The following is a 22,256-nucleotide window of genomic DNA, read 5'->3' as shown; positions in this document are numbered from 1 at the left end:
TCACCTTGAGAACATTGTGATGAGTATGCTCCAGGTGCCAACAGTAGTGCCCAATCACATGGCTATTTGATCAGAAAGTGATTGACAAAAGTGCCCTCTTTTCCCAAGAATCTGAGTCAAAGAGACTCTGGTCAAGGGAGCACTAAGAAATGTGAGTAGATAAATATTGACCTAAATGTTCATGTTTTACTGTTAACAGAAATGTTATTTGCAGACAGCACTAATTTATAGGTATAGAAAAAAAAGACTCTGCATACGGCATGCTTTCATTTATCGGATGGTGTATTGAGTACAAGAGCTGTCAGGTCATGTTATGGTTGTATAGGACTTTGGTTCAACACATTACCAAAAGGATGTGGATGCTTTGGAGAGGGTGCAGAGGAGGTTCACCAGGATGTTGTCTGTTATGGAGGGTGTTAGCTATGAAGAGAGGTTGAGTAGATTAGGATTGTTTACATTAGAAAGACAAAGATTGAGGGGGGACCTGATTGAGGTCTACAAAATCATGAGAGGTATAGACAGGGTGGATAGCAAAAAGCTTTTTTCCCAGAGTTGGAGACTCAATTACTAGGGATCACAATTTCATGGTGAGAGGGGAAAAGTTTAAGGGAGATTTGCGTGGAAAGTTCTTTACGCAGAGGGTGGTGAGTGCTTGGAACATATTGCCAGTGGAGGTGGTAGAGGCGGGAACGATAGTGTCATTTGAGATGTATCTAGACGTATAATTGAATGGGCAGGGGGCAGAGGGATACTGATCCTTGGAAAATAGGTGACATGTTTAGATAGAGGATTTGGATCGCACCGGCTTGGAGGGTGGAAGGGCCTGTTCCTATGCTGTAATTTTCTTTGTTCTATAACAGTCATCAATGATGCCTGCTGCCAGTGGGGCTTGAATGCAACTAGAACCGAACCAGCAAATTTCTCAGAATGCTCTCTACTACCCACATATGTGTATAGTGTAAACAGATAATCAAAGGTTAGTCAAAGCCTGAGAGAAGCTGAACCACTCTCTATATCCTCAGTATGATCTCATGTTTCGTGAGACACAAATGAAAACTCCTTGTCCCTTACCTGCCAAAGCTCTCGCCTCTGCTGCAAAGGCGAGAGCAAACTGTTTGATGATATCGGCACTTGCTTCATCAATGAAGTATCCAATATAACTTGGGGTTGAGTGAAAACTCAGAGAGAGATAGGATGGGAAACGGTCTGCAAACTTGTCTCCTGCTTTCTTCAGTGCTTCATACAAATTCTCCACTTTACTGTCTTCACACTGCAATTAGAAATACCATTAATTACACCAGCCACTGGCCCATTCAGAGCCTGCAACTTCAAATAGCATCTTTTTTTATAAATTCACAGCATGTGCACATTGTTGTCTGGGTTAACATTTATTGTCTATTGTAACTGTTCTTGGAAAAGTGGTGTTGAGCTGACCCACTGCAGTCTGTTGCAGGCATGCCACAATGCCGTTGAGAGAGGGGGAGTTCCAGAATTTTGATCCAGCGGCAGTGAAAAAATGCAGAGAAATTTGCAAGTCAGGATGGTGGTGGTGGAGGGGAACTGTATCTGTAGCCTCAATTCTGAGGAAGGGTCACTGAACTTAAAATGCTAACTCTGATTTCTCTCCACAGATTCTGCCAGCACTACTGAGTTTTTCCAATAATTTCTGTTTTTGGTTCTGCTTCCCTTGTCCTGAAGTGTCTATGGGTTTGGAAAGTGCCCTCTGAGGATCTTTGGTGAATTTCTGCAGTGCATTTTGTGGATAGTGCGCACTGCTGCTACTGAACATCGTTGGTGGAGGGCATGGATGTTTGTGGATGTAATGTGAATCAAGCGGAGGCTGCTTTGTTCCAGATGGTGTCAAGCTTCTTGAGTGTTTTTGGGGCTGCACTCATCCAGACAAACAAAATCATGTGTACAAGAATTAGTTGCAGGAGGAGACTATTCAGCCCTCAAGCTTGCTCTGCTATTCCTGTGGTTGATCTCATTGTATCTTTAATTTTACATTACTATGTATCTCCAATAAATTGTATTTCCCTTGTTCATCACGGAAATAACTGCCTCTGCCTGAAAAATACAGCATCACTTTTTAAGGTAGTCTTTTTCCAAAGACTCATAATCACCTGAAATAATCTATTTCTCCCCTTATCAATTTTACATGTGGAGGCATTCCTTTTGAAACAGGATCCTTCAGATTCATCTCCCTTCACAAGAGGAAACTTCCATCCTGAGGATAGATGAGAAACTTTCAGGTGGGACAGGCAGGCAGTGCAGATGTCCCCCATGATAATCCTTCTCAAACAAGTGCATGGTATTGGATACTGTTGGAGTGTATGGTCTCTCAGATGAAAGCCACAGCTGCAATCAGATACATTCTCCCCAGCAGGGAATGGCTAAGTATAGGAGAGGGTAATTACATGCAATCCAACCCCACCACCAAAGACGTTTTTCCCTCCCCACCCTTATCTGCCTTCCAGAGGGACCACTCTCTCCAGGAATCCCTTGTCCGCTCCACATTCCCCCCCAGCCCCACCCACACCCGGCACATTCCCCTGCAACCGCAGGAAGTGCTACACCTGCCCCTACACCTCCCTCCTCACCTCCATCCCAGGCCCCAAGAAGACTTTCCACATCAAGCAGATGTTCACTTGCACATCTAATGTGGTATACTGCATCCGCTGCTCCTGTTGTGGCGTGCTCTACATCGGGAAACCCAAACGAGGCTTGAGGACCGTTTTGCAGAACCGCTAGGCTCGGTTCGCACTAAACAACTGCACCTCCCAGTCGCAAACCATTTCAACTGCTTCTCCCATCCCATGGATGACACTTCCATCCTGGGCCTCCTGCAGTGCCACAACGATGCCACCCTAAGCCTGCAGGAACAGCAACTCATATTCTGCTTGGGAACCCTGCAGCCCAATGGTATCAATGTGGACTTCACAAGCTTCAAAATCTCCCCTCCCACTACCGCATCCCAAAACCAGCCCAGCTCATCCCCGCCTCCCTAACCTGTCCTTCCTCCCACACATCCCCCTCCTCCCACCTCAAACCCCGCCCCCATCTCCTACCTACTAACCTCATTCTGCACCCTGACCTGTCCATCCTCCCTGGACTGACCTATCTCCCCTCTACCTCCCCACCTACACTCACCTCTACTGGCTCCATCCCTGCCTCTTTGACCTGTTTGTTTCTTCTCCACCTATCTTCTCCTCTATCCATCTTCTATCCGCCTCTCCCTCTCTCCCTATTTATTTCAGAACCCTCTCCCTATCCACCTTTTCTGAAGAAGGTTCTAGGCCCGAAACGTCAGCTTTTCTGCTCCTCTGACGCTGCTTGGCCTGCTGTGTTCATCCAGCCCCACATCTTGTTATTTCAGATTCTCCAGCATGTGCAGTTCCTACTATCTCTGAACCAACATATCACCCTGCCTGGTATCTCTATTTTAATGACTTAGTTCTTAATATGATTTTTAAAAAGTCTTTTCGTTTGTAGCCTGCAAATATTTCCCTACTTACTTCAATGTGAAAGGAACCTAAAATAGATAGTCAGAAATAATGGGAACTGCAGATGCTGGAGAATCCGAGATAACAAAGTGAGGAGCTGGATGAACACAGCAGGCCAAGCAGCATCTTAGGCTAAGATGCTGCTTAGCCTGCTGTGTTCACCCAGCTCCACACTTTGTTATCTAAAATATAGTCAAATGCGTAGCTATTACCAAATAATGAACTTAGTGTTTACTGTGATATCGTTCTTGTGCTGGGCAATTTATCTTATTTAAAAAAAACCTTACAAGCAATGACCCAAAAGGAAAGCAAGTAAGAAGTCCTTTGTTCCCCTTTGCACTGAATTCCCACGTTACACCAAATTCCCTGAACCATATACAAACTTGTGCGGTGTCTCACTCTGAATGAGTTCTCTCCTTCCTGAAAGTGCAAAGCTAATGGATCTCATACAATTCTGCCTTTTCTTAAACAAGAAAACAAAAGTTGTACTCAGCACTCCAGATGAGGTCATAGAATCAGATGTTTATCGCAAGAAAGAGGCCCTTCAGCCCATCACATGGTCACAAAGACTCTTACTTATTTTAGTAGATACACCATAGAATACATTATGTCATAATGTGATACAGCAATTGCTTTTGCCAACATTGCAAGACACTATTCTCCAGCTCTCCACAATTTCTTCACAGATATTGTTAAGGAGGACCTTTTCGATTTCCTTCCTGAAGGATATTTGTGAACCAGATGGGGTTTAAAATATAGTCTGGTCATTTCTTGTTCATCGGTACTGAGATGAGATTTTTATTTCAGATGGAATTTGAACTCATGCCTCCATACCATTTGCCAAGGATTCTGAACAACTCCAGTTCAGTGATGTTGCCTCTGTGCTATTAGTGGGTTAATGGCGTCAGACAGTGCAGAAAAGGTCCTGTGGCCTCTTGCGTCTGCACTGACATAGCTATCACTGAAGGTGCACTCATTCCAATTCCCTGCACTGGTCCCACATCCTTGAATGTTATGATAATTTGAAGTGCTCATTCAAATATTTTTTAAAGGTTGACACAGTGTGGATCTGGAGGAACACAGCAGGTCAGACAGTATCAGAGGAGCAGGAGAGTCGACATTTCAGGTTTATCCCTGCATCAGGGCTGGTTTTTAAAGTTTATAAGATTTCCAACCTCCAATATCCTCCAAGGCAATGCATTCCAGATTCCCACCATCTGCTGAGTGAAAACATTTTTTTTCCCAAATCCTCTCTGAATCTACTGCCTCTTACCCTAAAATTACGCCCTCACAACCAAGGGGAACAGCTGCTGTCTATTCACTCTCTCCATACCCTCATATTCATATACATCTCAATCATATCCCCCCTCAGTCTTCTGTGCTCTAAAGAAAACGATTCAATCCTATGCAGTCTTGCTTATAGCTCAGTTTAGAACATAGAACATAGAAAAATACAGCACAGTACAGGCCCTTCGGCCCACGATGTTGTGCCGTGGAATAATCCTAATCCAAAAATAAAATAACCTAACCTACATTCCCCTCAATTCACTGCTGTCCATGTGCATGTCCAGCAGCCGCTTAAATGTCACGAATGACTTCGCTTCCACGACTACCGCTGGTAAACTATTCCATGCGCTCACAACTCTCTGGGTGAAGAACCTCCCTCTGACGTCTCCTCTATACCTTCCTCCTAACACCTTAAAACTATGACCGCCTCGTGGCATTCAATCCTGCCCTGGGGAAAAGTCTCTGGCTATCGACTCTATCCATGCCTCTCATTACCTTGTACACCTCGATGAGGTCACCTCTCTTCCTCCTTCTCTCCAGAGAGAAAAGTCTGAGCTCAGTCAACCTCTCCTCATAAGACAAGCCCTCCAATCCAGGCAGCATCCTGGTAAACCTCCTTTGCACCCTCTCCAAAGCCTCCACATCTTTCCTATAATAGGGCGACCAGAACTGGACACAATATTCCAAGTGTGAGTTTCTTCATCCCAGGCAACATCCTGGTGAACCTCCTCTGTACCCCCTGCAGTACTATCACATCCTTCCTGTAGTGAGCCGACTAGAACTGCACACAGTACACCAGCTGTGGCCTGACAAATGCTCTGTATAGTTTCAACATTATCTCCTTGCCGGATGCTCCATGTCACGGTTGATGAAAGCAAGTGCATATGTCAACTGCAGTTCTGAGGAAGGATCACTCGACTTCAAATGTTAGCTCTGATTTCCCTCCACGGATACTGCCAGATCTGCTGAGCTTTTCCAGCAACTTCTATTTTTTGTCTGATTTACAGCATCCGTAGTTCTTTCAGTTTTTATAGAGCCTCCAATACCTCCCCATTTCCTGTCTGAAACTGTGAAAGTTCCTCACAGCCCCTTCTCCTGAATTCTGTATCTGTGTTCTCTTTTTCCAGAGTGAAGATTGAAGAGAAGTATTCATTTTACACCCTTTCAATATCCTGTGGTTTCACACACAGTTTGCTCCCTTGCTCCTTATTGGGCCTTACTCTTTCCTTGTCTAGCCTCTGCCCTTAATTATTTATAAAATACCTTAGGATACTTCAAGATTCTACCTAATCCTACTTACAAGCCTTTTTCATGTTCCCTTTTTGTTTTTCTGATTGCTTTCTTAAGTTCTCTCTTGCACTTAGGTATTCCTCTAGGGCCACAGCTGTGCTCCCTTTGGGCTTGCCAAAAGTCCTACTCTTCTTTATTCAGTCCTGAATTGTCCTCGACATCCAGGGTTCATTGAACTTATTGCTACTGCATTTCCATCTTGGACCGATACTCTTCCTAGCTACTTTTCAATGCACCTCACTGCGCCTGCAGACTCACCTTACACGGTACTGTTCCCAGTCTACTGTGGTCAGATTCCTGCCTTATTTTAAACCTGCCTTGCCCCAGTCCAAAGGTGTCTTTTGAAGGCCATCTTTTTCCTTGTCCAGAACAAATTTGAACCGTACTGTGTTGTGGTCCCTATTGCCTAAATGTTCCCCCACTGCCACATTGAACATTTATCTGGTTTCCTTCCCCGGGACCAGATCCAGCACTGCTCCATCCCTCGTTGAACCTTCTTGCATTGATACAAAAACTCCCCGGCTACATTTTAAGAAATCTTCCCCCTTAAAACTATGACAATTCCATTTTATATTGGGAAAGTTAAAATAGCATAACCTTTACTGCCTACAGAACTAATCTGCCTCAGCTTTGAATTGAAAATGTTTGTGACTACACAACTGCAAAGGTAGCCATGCTGAATTGGCCATTTTCACAGCACTGCATCACACCACAAAGAAATCATTCACTCCAAGCAGCCCTCCCCTCATTAGAAATCTCAGCTTTTTGTTGCTCATTTCACATTAAAGCTTCTATGAAATCAGACAACTTTTGAGATCATATTAGCAATATTACAGACTTTTGTAAATATTCCACAGATACAAAGCGACCTTACTGTAAAGAAGTGGCAGAGAGTAACATGGGGGAAGACTTCATGTGCTGGATTCCGACCGCAGTGTTGTTGACTTTTGGACCAGAAGACCATTAGCTTGTCCCAGAGTGTACCTGATGGGCACAGGTACAGAACATACTCTTGTGGGATGAGATCATCTAAAGTGGGGTCACTACGATGAGCGAATATCCTGTTGGAGAAAAATACGCCTCATCAGTTTGTGAAGTGCCGCTTCCAACTGAATTGTATTCGATGATCTTAATCAAAGGGCTTCTATGAGTGTAGACACAGTGAACATATTGTTAAGTCAAATAGCCCAATTGCAAAGGCTGGGTGGAGAATGTGTCAGTGGGCCATGGATCCACAACTTGAGGAAATGTTGAGGTAGTGTCTCAAGTCTACAATTGCTCTAAGTGCCCAACCCAGTTCACTTTTAATGAAGGTGAGTGGCATCCCAAAGGGATATTGCACTGGGACTTTAGCTTTGCATTATCTTTCTAAATAATGAGGACTGGGAACAATGTGTGAGTAAGATATCATGAAGAAACATTCAAAAAGGAAATACAGAGAGTGCACAGCTGTCATGTTCAATATAGAAAAAGAGTAAGGCCAATAAATCCAGCACACTCTGGCTGTCAAGGAATTTATGGGATTTTATAAAGAGGAGAAGGGAGGCTTATGGCAGAGGCCGAAAGCTCAAAATAGAATAGAAAAGTTATGTTGAAACTGTACAAAATATTGGTTAGGTCACAACTAGAATATTGTATGAAGTTGTGGAGTCCAAATTAGTTAAGAAGAAAGATTGGATAGACTGATGTAGTATTCCTTGGAGCAGTTTAGTGTTGATTGTGTTAAGTACGAGGTGATGCACTTTGGGAAAAGTAACAAGACATGCCATGAATGGCAAAACACTAGAAAGCTCTGAGAACAGAGGCATGTTGGGGTGCTTGTCCACAGATCCCTGAAGGTAGTAGTATGGGTGAATAGAGTTGTTAAGAAAGCATACAGGACACCTGCCTTCAGCAGTCATGGCATTGATTACAAGAGCCAGGAGCAGTAAAGACCTTTGGTTAGGCCACAGCTGGAGTAGTGTGTGTAGTTCTGGTCACTACAATATAGAAAAATGTGATAACACTCAAGGGGTACAGAGGAGGCTCACCAGGATGTTTAGTTAAGAAGAGAAGCAAGATAAGCTTAGGAGCAGCAAAAATTGCGGGGAAACCCAACAGAAATGTGTGAGATAATGAGGAGCATAGAATCCCTACATTGCAGACAGAGGCCATTCAGCCTCCTGAGTTTACACTGACTTTCCGTAGAGCATCCCACCCAGACCTATCCGCCTACCCAATCCTTGTAACCCTGCATTTACAGAGCTAGCCTTCCTGGTCTGCATATCCCTGAACACTATGGTCACTTTAGCATGGCCAATCCACCTAACCTGCACATCTTTGGACTGTGAGAGGAAACCGGAGCACCTGGAGGAAACCCACACGTATAATCATCCGAGGCTGGAATTGAACCCTGACCCCAGGCATTGAAGCAGTAGTGCTAATCACTGATCCACCATGCCACCTTGGCAAAGTGAATGGAAAGCAGCTATTCCCCTTAGTCGAAAGGTCAATGACAAGATGGAAATAATATAAAACTGAAAGGAGATTTGAAGGTAAGAATTTTCACCCAATACTGGGAGTCCGGAATGTGCTGCTGTGGAGGGGTTAAGAAAAGAAATCTCATAACTGTCACAAAAAACTTCGTTGAGCTCTTGAAATGTCATGACATTAAACTAGGCTACGGGCCCAGTGCTGTCAAGCGGGATTAATATAGATTTAGTCGCCAGTATAGACTTGATGGTCTGTACTCTATGAGCCTATGACTGGGGATTAGGGTGCTCCTGATTGAGATGTATGAAACAATGAAGGGCAAAAACAGGGTAGACTCAGGAAGGTTGGTGGGGGGATCAATGACCGGGGGCAGAGATTTAAGGAGGGGAAGAAGGTTTAGAGGAGATGTAAGGAAAGGTTATTTTCTCAGAGGATGGTAGGAATCTGGAATTCACTGTCTCGAAGGGTGATAGAGGCGAAACTCCTATTAATACAATCTTAATACTTTCTCATTACAAAAGAGAAAGTGCTAGAAAAGCGAAAAGGTCTAAAAATTGATAAATCTCCTGGCCCCGATGGGCTACATCCTAGAGTTCTGAGGGAGGTGGCTGAGGAAATAGCGCAGGCTTTGGTTGTGATCTTTCAAAAGTCACTGAGTCTGGGAAAGTCCCAGACGATTGGAAAATCGCTGTTGTAACCCCCTTGTTTAAGAAAGGATCAAGGCAAAAGATGGAAAATTATAGGCCGATTAGCCTAACCTCGGTTGTTGGTAAAATTCTAGAATCCATTGTCAAGGATGAGATTTCTAAATTTTTGGAAGTGCACTATTGGGTTAGAACAAGTCAGCATGGATTTAGTAGATTTGAGACGAGGACCCGAGGGCACAGCCTTAAAATTAGAGGGGGTAAATTTAAAACTGAAATGAGACAACATTTCTTCAGCCAGAGAGTGGTGGGCTTGTGGAATTCATTGCCGCAGAGCACAGTGGAGGCCGGGACGTTGGATGCCTTCAAGGCAGAGATCGACAAATTCTTGATCTCAAAAGGAATCAAGGGCTACGGGGAGTGTGCAGGGAAGTGGTGTTGAAATGCCCTTCAGCCATGATTTAAATTGCTGAGTGGACTTGATGGGCCGAATGGCCTTACTTCCACTCCTATGTCTTATGGTCTTATGGTCTTATAGTAAGGGGAGGTCATGCCTGAAAAACCTTTTCGAATACTTTGAAGAGGTAAGATGTAGGTTAGACCAGGAAAACCCAGTGGATGTTATCCATCTAGACTTCCAAAAGGCCTTTGATAAGGTGCTTCATGGGAGGCTGCTGAGCATGGTGAGGGCCCATGGTGTTCAAGGTGAGCTACTGGTTTGTATTGAGGATTGACTGTCTGACACAAGGCAGAGAGTTGGGATAAAAGGTTCTTTTTCAAAATGGCAACCGGTGACGAGTGGTGTCCCGCAGGGTTCAGTGCTGGGCTGCAGCTGTTCACTTTATATATAAACGATCTGGATGAAGGGATTGGGGGCATTCTGGTGAAGTTTGCCGATGATACAAAGATAGGTTGACAGGCAGATAGTACTGAAGAGGTGGGGAAGCTGCAGAAAGATTTAGACAGTTTAGGAGAGTGGCCCAGGAAATGGCTGATGAAATTCAATGTGAGCAAATGCGAGGTTTTGCTCTTTGGAAAAAAGAATACAGGCATGGACTATTTTCTAAATGGTGAGAAAATTCATAAAGCAGAAGCACAAAGGGATCTGGGAGTGTTGGTCCAGGATTCTCTAAAAGTTAACTTGCAGGTAGAGTCCGTAATTAAGAAAGCAAATGTAATGTTGTTGTTTATCTCAAGAGGGTTGGAATATAAAAGCAGCGATGTGCTTCTGAGACTTAATAAAGCTCTAGTTAGGCCTCATTTAGAATACTGTGTCCAATTTTGGGCCCCGCACCTCAAGAAGGACATACTAGCCCTGGAGCGTATGCAGCGGAGATTCACATGGATGATCTCTGGAATGGTAGGTTTAACGTACGTTGAACGGCTGAGGATCCTGGGGTTGTATTCATTCGAGTTTAGAAGGTTGAGGGGAGATCTAGTAGAAACTTACAAGATAATGTATGGCTTAGAAAGGGTGGATGCTGGCAAGTTGTTTCCGTTAGGTGGGGAGACTTGGACCCGTGGGCACAGCCTTAAAATTAGAGGGGGTAAATTTAAAATGGAAATGAGGAGACATTTCTTCAGCCAAAGAGTTGTGGGCCTGTGGAATTCATTGCCACGGAGCGCAGTGGAGTCCGGGACATTAGATGTCTTCAAGGTAGAGATTGATAAATTCTTGATCTCGCAAGGAATTAAGGGCTATGGGGAGAATACAGGGAAGTGGAGTTGAAATGCCCATCAGCCATGATTTAAATGGCAGAGTGGACTTGATGGGCCAAATGGCCTTACTTCCACTCCTCTATCTGATGGGCTTATGGTCTGATGGTTCATATTTATGAAGTATTTAGATCTGCACTTGCAATGCCAGATGTACATGGCTTTGGCCAGAGCTAGAAAATGGGATTGTGTGATTGTTTTTGACTAGCACAGGCTTGATGGACTGAAGGGCCTTTTTTCTGAGTTGAAGGCCTTGACGACTCTATGAGACATTCACAGATTAACTGAATGGGCAGAAGCCACATTAAAAAGAGAGGTGATCAGCCTGGGGCTTGTGAAGAAGGATTAGTTTGTAAATTTTTATCAAACAGTGAGTGGAATGTGTGGTGATAATGGGAACTGCAGATGCTGGAGAATCCAAGATAATAAAATGTGAGGCTGGATGAACACAGCAGGCCCAGCAGCATCTCAGGAGCACAAAAGCTGATGTTTCGGGCCTAGACCCTTCATCAGAGAGGGGGATGGGGTGAGGGTTCTGGAATAAATGGGGAGAGAGGGGGAGGCGGACCGAAGATGGAGAGAAAAGAAGATAGGTGGAGAGGAGAGTATAGGTGTGGAGGTAGGGAGAGGATAGGTCAGTCCAGGGAAGACGGACAGGTCAAGGAGGTGGGATGAGGTTAGTAGGTAGGAGATAGAGGTGCGGCTTGGGTTGGGAGATGTGGAATGTGTGGGATCAGATTGTTATGGCTATGTTATATTATTATCTACTGTATCCACCCTGCTCACAATTTGGAAAATCTCTCTCAAATCACCTTTTAGTATTTATCATTCCAAGGAAAACAGTCCCATGTTGTTCAATCTATCCTCACCACTGAAGTGTCTCATTCCTGGAACCATTCTCATAAATTGCTTCTGCACTGTCTCTGATGCATTTATACCTTTCCTAAAATGTGACACCCACGTCTGTACACAATAGTCCAGCTGAGGTCTGACAAGTGCATGATGCAAGTTCAACATCACTTCACTGCTCTTGTACCTTGTGCCCCTCTTCGTAAAGCTGAGGACATTGTATGCTTCATTCATGTCTCTGCTTTTGAACACAAATCCTCTTACAAAGAAGGCCAATACACCATTTTCCTTCTTAATTACTTGCTGCACCTGCATGTGTACTTTAATTGACAGTGTACAAGGATACCTTGATCCCTTTGTTCATCCTTCCGAACACATCACCATTGAAATAATGCACCTTCCAAACCCATGACCAATTCTATCTGGAAGGACAAGGACAGCACTTGGGTACATCATCATGAGCAAGTTCCCCTCCAAGCATCCCACAATCCTGATCTGGAAATATATTGGTGTTCCTTCACCGATGCTGGAACTCCTTTCCTCCTGGCTGTGGGTCCACCTACAGCATACAGACTCCATCATTTTGAGAAGGCAGCTCACTAACACCTTCTTCAGGGCAACTGGAACCAGGTAATAAATGCTGGCCCAGCTAGAGACATTCATTTCCCACAAGAGAAAAAGAATTTACTCTGAAGTATGTAACTTCTCATTTATCCGTGTTATGCTGGATCTGCCATGTGTTTGTCCACTCACTGAACTTGTTTAAATCACCTTGGAACCTCCCTCACAGCTCAAAATCCCACCCAGTCAGCTGGTACCCAGACAATAACGCCTGCTGTACTCAATTTGTCACTGCCTACCATATAGAAAAAGATCCAGTATTCTCTGATTCCTATTTCTCAGCAATTCTAAATCCATGACAGTGTGTTACCCTTAATTCGGTAAACTTTAATTTTGCCCAATAGCCTTTTGTGTGGGGGCATCATCAACAGCTTCTTGAATTCAAATACACCATATCCAATGGTTCTCCTTTGTCTATTCTACTAGTTACATCCTCAGAAAACTCTAGATTACTTAAGCAAGCTTTCCATTTCCTAAACCCATGCAAACTTTGTCTGATTCTATTAACGCTTTCCAAGTGCTCTGTAATCATATCTTTCAGAATAAATTCTAATATTTCCCCTGTTACTGGTTAACTGGTCTGTATATCTTCACCTTTTCTCTCTCTTCCCTTTAAGATAGAGGTATTACATTTCCCTCCTTTCAATCTGTAGGAATTGTTCCAGGATCAATAGAATCTTTTTAAAAAAGCCAGCATTCTCTTCCACAATTTGTTCCAAATATTCACTTGTGGAATGAGGGCATTACTGTTTTGATCAGATTTATTGCCCATTCTCATTGAGTGCAGTTAAGAGCCAAACCTTGCTGTAGATCTGGAGTCACATGTAGGTACACCAGATAAGGATGGCAGATTTCTTTCCTTAAGAGTCATTGGACTCTTATTCTAGATCTTTGTTGAATTCAAATCCCACCATCTGCCATGGTGGAATTCAAACCTGTAATATTACTCTGGGTTAACAGTCTGGTGCAGTGATAAGACCATTAGACTGTCACCTCCCCTGTGCTTTGGACAAACTCAGACACCACTTCAGCCATTCATAACTTCATTTTGAAGCTCAGGGACATTTATGACTTGCAAAATTTGTGCAAAAGGGCATGCATGCATCTTGTGCATCTGTACAGATTGCGTTATATGGCTCTTTGCTTCATTTCTCAGCACGTACTCACTTTGAACTTACTTAGAGGCTGCCCACCCTGTGGCTCCCATTGCCTTTCAGAGCAGAGGCAGAGGCAGGCAACTTGCCTTGGTTCAGAGCATTGAATAGTCAAGGTATTTTATTTGTTAATGGGATATGGGCATATGTTGCCCATTCATTATTATCCAGAGGATAGGTAAGAATCAACACTTTGCAGTTAGACAAATTACTGTGTGGCTTGTGCTATGTCAATGTCACATAGACAGAAACATTTTGAGGAAACACACTGTATGAGCAGGTCTAAAAGTCAAAGATAGTAAAATTTCAGTACTTGGAAATGAGTGTAAGGGAAATATTGGAGCTCCATTTTGAAGGTGAGTCAGACTAGTCTGTCTTATTTACTGGTTTTAAGCTCTGGACATTGTGGTATGGACAGAAAGTGTTCCTTTTTATTCATTTACAGGATGTGGGCATTGTGATCAAGGGCAGCATTTATTGCCCAGAAAGCGGTTAAGAGTCAATGGCATTACATTGGATCTGGAGTCACATGTAGGTCAGACGAAGTAAGGACAGTAGATTGCCTTCTCCACAGTACATTAATTAATCAGATGGGTTTTATACAACAATCAACAACGGTTATGTGGTTGCCAATAGACAAGCATCTTTTAATCCCAAAATTTATTGAATTAAAATTTCACTACTATCAGGGTGGGATTCAAACTCTTATTCTTGGATCATTAGCCTTGACTTCTAGGTTACCGACCCAGTGGCATTATCATTACCCTGGTGCTTCACCTATCTTAATCTTAGGGAAGGGAATGACACCAAATGGACATCTGGCATCAACATAGGCACCAGAAATGACAATGACAGAAGCAGCTGCATTGACTGCACAAAGTTCTCCTTACTAACATCTGGGGCGGAATGAGAAATTAGGAGATTATCTCACAGAACCTTCAAAAACATCCTGATATAGACATACCTACAGAATCATACCTTATAATATCTTACAGAGCACTCTGTCTGCAAGTATGATCCTGATCCTCCAGTTAGTTCAATAAACTATCTTGTTGTGACACTAGTATTTATGCCCTGGGCTTGCTGCAGTGCTCCAGTAAAGTCCAACACAACTGAAGGATTAGCACATCACCTAGGCACTTTCCAGCCTTCTAACTCAACACTGATCTCAACAAAATAAGATCTGAAAAACTGCGGGTTCTGGAAATCAGAGACAAAAGTAGAAATTGCTGAAAAAGCTCAGAAGGTCTAGCAGCTTCTGTGGAGGGTGTTGAGTTCAACAACTTCAGAGCATGAACACTGTCCTCCATTTTGACTTAACCCTTTTTCCCCTCCCAGTGTCTTAGAACATAGAACATAGAACATAGAAAAGTACAGCACAGTACAGGCCCTTCGGCCCACGATGTTGTGCCGTGGAATAATCCTAATCCAAAAATAAAATAACCTAACCTACATTCCCCTCAATTCACTGCTGTCCATGTGCATGTCCAGCAGTCGCTTAAATGTCACGAATGACTCTGCTTCCACGACTTCCACTGGCAAAGTATTCCAAGCGCTCACAACTCTCTGGGTGTAGAATCTTTGCGTAGGTTTGCTTTCAGCTGAGTTGACCAATTTTCTGCCAATAACACCTTCCTTCAACATCTATTTTGCTCTTGTACTGTCATTTGCACTCCCATTGTCTTTTGTTTTGGGCATTCTCACCATCTGTTCCACTCACTCCTTCTCCTCTATTGTCATCAGCATAAAGACCAACATTTGCCAGCCCCTGTAGTTCCAAAGAAACTCATCTTAACTCAAAATGTTGACTTTGTTTCTCTCATTGCAGATGCTTTTGGCTCTCATGAATTGCTCTAGCACTCTCTGTTTTAATGTATAGGTCCCTAATCGAACCCACTCCTCCCTTTATCACCCTAATACTATGTATGTATCTACAGCAGACTTTGGGATTCCCTTTTCTGTTAGGCGTCAGTCTCTCTCCATATTCCTTCTTTGCTTTCCTTATTTGCTTTATCATCAGCCCTCTTAAGCTTTTAATATTCAGCCTGCCTCTGCATTGTATTTTCTACTGACACCTGCCAAAAGAATGCTTTTCTTTTTATCATAATTTCTACTTCTTTGTCAACCAGGGAGCACTGTTTGCTTTACTTTTCTCACTCAAGAAAATATACTTTGAATGTGCCCTAACCATCTCATTTTGAAGGTAGCCCAGTGTTCAGCTATTATTTCTCTTCCCATACCTCAAACTCCAATTTATTCAACTCAAACCCATTCTTACTTTATTAAAGTTGGAGGGGCTCACAAACTTGGTCACAGACATACATGCCTGACCTTCCCTGTCCACCACTGATGCTCAGTGGCAGCGGTATGTGCCATCTACAAGATGAACAGCAAGGTCCTTTAGACAGTAGCCCACAGGGTAATCACATGTACAATATTCCCAAGGATTAAGAAATTCAAAACTGGGATTACAATCTGAGGATATCAACCAGGTCTTTAGGGCCGAGATGAGGAGAAATTTCTTCACCCAGAGTGGTTAGCCTGAGGAATTCTGAATTTACTTGCTCTTTTCCTTTTTGAATACTTGTAGAATCTTTTACTACCTTTTTAATGTTTTTAACTAGCCTTCGCTTATACTTTGCCTTTCTTTTTTCAGTAATATTCTGCATCTTTTTTTCATTTTGTTCAATCTTCTGATTGCCACTAATCTTAGTGGATTTGTACACATGATATTTCATTTTGATGATAACTTTAACTTCCTAAGTTGGGTCTATTAAAAAGAAACATCCTGCACTCGCCATGGATGATGCATCCTTCACTAGAATCTTTCTTTCTCACCTTTGCTGAGTGATACGAAATATGTCCTTAAATGTCCGTCATAACCTAATTTCCCAGGTCACATTTGCCAGGTGTGACTTTATACCCTCATAACTAAACTTATTTAAACTTTAAAATACAGAACTTAAAAACTCACTGCATTGAGCTCACCTATTGAGCAGATTCCCAAGGTATGTAATCTGCAGAACTTGTACTCCATAAACTTGATCTCCAGAGTGAAAGTGGGATAGTGAATAGGCAAAAGATGAAATTTCATGTCCTTTCATTTATAAGGTAGGAATGAAAGTTCATTTCATTTTCAACATGACTCTTCTTCAGAGCTCTGTAGATTCTGAAGTAGAGATACACCCGATTTGAAATGTTAATTATTACCAGACCTGCTGAGTTTCTCCAGCATTCTTTAGTTTTACATATTAATTTGAGATTGAAAGTATACATTCTCAAGTTTTCCTGGTGCTCTCCACCTTTATCAACAGTAAAGGTTGTTGTGGTGTTAGGGGATGGCTTCATGGGGGTTGGGGCAGTGAATAAAGCTAATGGCATGCTGGCCTTCCTCACAAGAGGAATTGAGTATAGGAGCAAAGAGGTCCTTCTACAGCTGTACAGGGCCCTGGTGAGACTGCACCTGGAGTATTGTGTGCAGTTTTGGTCTCAATACTTGAGGAAGGACATTTTGGCTATTGAGGGAGTGCAGCGTAGACTCACGAGGTCAATTCCCGGAATGGCGGGACTATCATATGTTGAAAGATTGGAGCAACTGGGCTTGTATACACTTGAGTTTAGGAGGATGAGAGGGGATCTGATTGAGATGTATAAGATTATTAAGGGATTGAACACCCTGGAGGCAGGAAGTATGTTTCCGTTGATGGGGAGTCCAGAACCAGAGGACACAGTTTCAAAATAAGAGGTAGGCCATTTAGAACAGAGTTGAGGAGAAACTTCTTCACCCAGAGAGTGGTGGATATATGGAATGCTCTGCCCCAGAAGGCAGTGGAGGCCAAGTTTCTGGATAGTTTCAAGAAAGAGATAGATAGAGCTCTTAAAGATAGTGGAATCAAGGGTTATGGGGATAAGGCAGGAACAGGATACTGGTTGTGGATGATCAGCCATGATCATAATGAATGGTGGTGCTGGCTCGAAGGGCCGAATGGCCTACTCCTGCACCTATTGTCTATTGTCTATTGTTTGGAGGTAGCAATTTGGTCTCAAGGTGATATGAATACCTCATGGCTTGAAGGGGCAATTTAATCAAAGTCTAGCCAGTGGAACGTCTGCCCAAAGCAAACTTTGGGTGCTATTCTCTATAGTAGAATTAAATATTTGATTTTCTATATGTATATCTGTGTGGTGACTGCGAGAATCACAAAAGCAGTGTTCCAGCTCTCATTCTATACAAACCGAACCCTTGCAGCCGGCAAGGTTCAATGAGCATCCATTGAAGTAAGAGTAGGTTTCACTTGTGTGAACCACAGTTATACCACTGTAACAAATTTAAACAATGTGTCAGATACTTAAGCATTTCGGCTGCTTCTTTTCATTTGCAATGTAATTGGTCCAATATTTGTTTTTTTGCAGGGTTTTATCTGATGCAGTGTTTGTGACCTTGTGGTGCAGATGAGCTGTTAACATTTTGTGGTGAGATCATATCATAGTTGCACTGAGATGAACTGTTGCAGCACTTTGCAATGAAATGCATGAAATGCGCTTATACATTTTTGAATTTAGATTTCAACACGAGGGCAAATGTGTGTGGTTTCATGCAATGGAGGTTGTTTTTGAGAGGGTCAGAAAATCAATTTGGAACAGTGACCTAAATGCATTAGTTGCAAGAAGGCATTTTTCTGCAGAGCAGTGCCTGGATAGCCTTGTGATTTCAATAAAGAAGATGTTTATACTTTTAAATTTCTAGCAGGTTTAACGAATAGAACAAAGCCATTTATCAAACAGAACAATCATGGAATTGTTACAGTGCTGAAGGAGCCCATCATACATATACCAGCTCTCCAAAGAGCATATTATCTGGTGCCAAAGTCTTGCATTTTCCACAGTTGCCCTTTACAGTATGTCAATCCAAAAAATCATCCAATGTCCTTTTGAATGTCTCTCCTGAATCTCCCAATCACAATTCCAGGTAGTTTCTCATTCCTGGAACCATTCTTGTGAATCACGTCTACACTCTCTCCACTACATTCACATCTTTCCTATAATAAAACCAGAAGACATAGGAACCAAAATTAGGCCATTCGGCCCATTGAGTCTGCTCCACCATTCAATGAAGGCTGATAAGTTCCTCAACCCCATTCTCCTGCTTTCTCCCCGTAACCCTTGATAATCAAGAACCGATCTATCTCAGTCTTAAATATACTCAATGATCTGGCCTCCACAGCCTTCTGTGGCACCGAATTCCATAGATTCACCATTCTCTGGATGAAGATGTTTATCCCAATCTCTGTTCTAAAAGATCTTCCCTTACAGAGATGATTTGGAGTTGGGGACGACTTGTGGTGTGTCAAAATTTGCAGATGACACTCAGGTGAGTTGTAGAGCAAAGTGTGCAGAAGACACTGAAAGTCTGCAGAGGGATATAGATAGTCTAAGTGAGTGGGTAAAGGTCTGGCAGATGGAGTACAATGTTGATAAGTGTGAGGTCTTGCATTTTTGTAGGAATAACAGCAAAATGGACCATGTTTTAAATGGTAAAAAAATTGCAGCACACTGCTGTGTGTATAGGATCTTGCATGTCCTCGTGCATGAATCACTGAGGGTGGGATTGCAGGTGCAGCAGGTGATTAAAAAGACAAATGGAATTTTGTCTGTCATTGCTCGAGGGATGGAGTTTAAAAACAGGGACACTATGCTGCAGCTGTATAGGATCCTGGTGAGGCCACACCTGGAGTACTGTGTGCAGTTTTGGTCTCCTTACTTGAGAAGAGATATACTAGCACTGGAGAGGATGCAGAGGAGATTCACTCAGTTGATTCCAGAGTTGAGAGGGTTGGATTATAGAACATTACAGCACAGTGCAGACCTTTCGGCCCTCGATGTTGTGCCGACCTGTCATACCGATCTCAAGCCCATCTAACCTACACTATTCCATGTACGTCCATATGCTTATCCAATGACGACTTAACTGTACCTAAAGTTGGCGAATCTACTACCGTTGCAGGCAAAGCGTTCCATTCCCTTACTACTCTCTGAGTAAAGAAACTACCTCTGACATCTGTCCCATATCTTTCACCCCTCAATTTAAAGCTATGCCCGCTCGTGCTCGCCGTCACCATCCTAGGAAAAAGGCTCTCCCTATCCACCCTATCTAACCCTCTGATTATTTTATGTGTCTCAATAGAACATAGAACATCTCATTAGAACATAGAACAAATGAGGAGAGACTGAGTAGACTGGGATTATACTCATTGGAATTCAGAAGAATGAGGGGAGATCTGATAGAAACAAATAAGATTATGAAGGGAGTAGACAAAGTGGAGGCTGGGAGGTTGTTTCCGCTAGCAGGTGAAAATAGGACTAGAGGGCATCGCCTCAAAATAAGGGGAAGCAGATGTAGGACTGAGCTCAGGAGGAACTTCTTCACCAAATGGGTTGTGATTCTGTGGAATTCCCTGCCAAGTGAAGCAGTTGAAGCTACCTCACTGAATGTTTTTAAGGCAAGGCTAGATAAATTTTTGACCAGTAAGGGAATTAACGGTTATGGTGAGTGGGTGAATAAGTGGAGCTGAGTGTCAAAAAGATCAACCATGATCTTACTAAATGGCGAGGCAGGCTCAAGGTATTGGATGACCTACTCCTGCTCCTAGTTCTTATGTTCTTATGTTCTTTACTCTAAGGCTGTGCCCTTGGGTCCCAGACTCTCCTACCAATGGAAGCATCTTTCCAACATCCATAATGTGGCACTCACATGTATGCACAATATTTCAGCTGAGGTCTAACAAGCTCAACATCCATATCATTGCTCTTGTACTCCATGCCTCTATTTAGCAAAGGTGAGGACTCCGCATGTTTATTAATTGCTCTCTCCAGTTGTTCTGTCACCTTCAATGGTCTGTGCGCATATTCACCAGGTCCCTCTGCTCTTGCAGCTCCTTTAGAATTGTACATTGTCTTTCAATATTCTTCCCACTGAAATGCATCACCTCACATTTCTCTGTATTAAATCTTATCTATCCCCTATCCACCCATTCTACCAACATGTCAATATCCTTTTGAGTTCTGTACTTGAATATTGCGTTCAGTTCTGGTCACCTCATTACAAGAAAGATGTGGAAGCTTCAGAGAAGGTGAAGAGGAAATTTACCAGGATGCTGCCTGGACTGGAGGGCAGCTCTTATGAGGAAAGTTTGAGGGAGCCAGGTCTTTTTTCATTGGCGTGAAGAAGGATGAGAGGTGACTTGATAGAGGTGTACAAGATGATGAGAGGTATAGATACAGTGGATAGTCAGAGACATGTTCCCCAGGGCGGAAATGACTATTACGAGGGGACATAATTTTAAGGTGACTGGAGGAAGGTATAGGGGAGATGTCAGAGGTAGGTTCTTCACACAGAGAGTGGTGGGTGTGTGGAATGTGCTGCCAGCAGTGGTAGTGGAGTCAAATACTTTAGAGATGTTTAAGTTAAGTTTTTGGATAGGCACATGGAGGATAGTAAAATGCAGGGTATGCAGGGTAGATTGATCTTAGTAGGATAATAGGTCAGCACAACATTGTGGGCCAAAGGGCCTGGGCTGTGTTGTACTGTTCTATGTTCTATGTTCCATCAGGAAAAGCAAGGATCCCAAAACTGACGTCCATGGAACTCCACTACAAACCTTCCTCCAGCCGGAAAAGTATCCATTGACCATTACTGTCTGTTTGCGATCACAGCCAATGATGTATGCACGTTGCCAATGCCCCATTTACACCACGACCTATAACTTTCCTCACAAGTCTGTTGTATGGCACTATATCAAAAGCCTCTGGAAATCAGTGTAAACCACATCAACAGTGTTACCCTTGTCAACCCTTTCTGTTACCTCTTCAAAAAACTCCAGCAAGTTAGCTAAACAATATTTCCTCTTTAGAAATCTGTGCTGCCTCTTTCTATTCAGCCCACATTTTTCCACACGATTACTAATTCTATTCCAAAGAACCGTTTATAGAAGCATCTCCACCACTGGAATTAAACTGATTGGTTTGTAATTGCTGGCAGAGAGGAGTAAGGGAATGGAATGCTTTGCCTGCAACGGTAGTAGATTCGCCAACTTTAAGTACATTTAAGTCGTCATTGGACAAGCATATGGACGTACATGGAATAGTGTAGGTTAGATGGGCTTGAGATCGGTATGACAGGTCGGCACAACATCGAGGGCCGAAGGGCCTGTACTGTGCTGTAATGTTCTATGTTCTATGTTCATTAACCTTACAACCTTTCTTAAACCAGAACTGTAATTCTCCGACCTCTGGCACCTCCTCTGAGTACTGGGAAGACAGAAATATTATAGTCAATGATGTGCAATTTCTACTCATGCCCTTCAAAATCTTTGGATGCACCTGAACCAGAGGGGTACCGATATCCTGAGGGGGAAATTTGCTAAGGCTATTTGGGTGGGTTTAAACTAATTCAGCAGGGGGATGGGCACCAAAATTGTAGTTCGACGATAGAGAAGGTTGAAAGTAGGGTGGTCCAAAATAATGTTTCAGGGAAGCAAGATGGCACCGGCAAGCAAGAAGTTGGTTTGAAGTGTGTCTACTTCAATGCCAGGAGCGTCCGGAATAAGGTGGGTGAACTTGCAGCATGGGTTAGTACCTGGGACTTCGATGTTGTGGCCATTTTGGAGACATGGATAGAGCAGGGACAGGAATGGTTGTTGCAGGTTCCGGGATTTAGATGT

The 22,256-nt window shown here is 43.1% G+C and overlaps 1 protein-coding gene across 2 annotated transcripts in view; it reads right to left on the bottom strand.

The window, feature by feature from the left end:
- Positions 1–22,256, bottom strand: part of LOC125456989 (ubiquitin-associated and SH3 domain-containing protein A-like) — a 163,566-nt gene that overhangs the window by 117,203 nt on the left and 24,107 nt on the right. For both annotated transcript variants that reach the window (XM_059650053.1, XM_059650054.1), the window contains 2 exons: positions 6,955–7,141; positions 1,072–1,270 (listed from right to left, as the gene is read on the bottom strand). In XM_059650053.1, coding sequence (XP_059506036.1) covers positions 1,072–1,270; positions 6,955–7,141 — 386 coding nt within the window. The remainder of the gene's footprint in view (positions 1–1,071; positions 1,271–6,954; positions 7,142–22,256) is intronic.

This window comes from Stegostoma tigrinum, chromosome 12, assembly GCF_030684315.1.
Source record: "Stegostoma tigrinum isolate sSteTig4 chromosome 12, sSteTig4.hap1, whole genome shotgun sequence".
Classification (NCBI taxonomy): domain Eukaryota; kingdom Metazoa; phylum Chordata; class Chondrichthyes; order Orectolobiformes; family Stegostomatidae; genus Stegostoma; species Stegostoma tigrinum.
The sequence above is the reverse complement of the archived record's forward strand: the minus strand, read 5'-3'. Positions and strand labels throughout refer to the sequence as shown.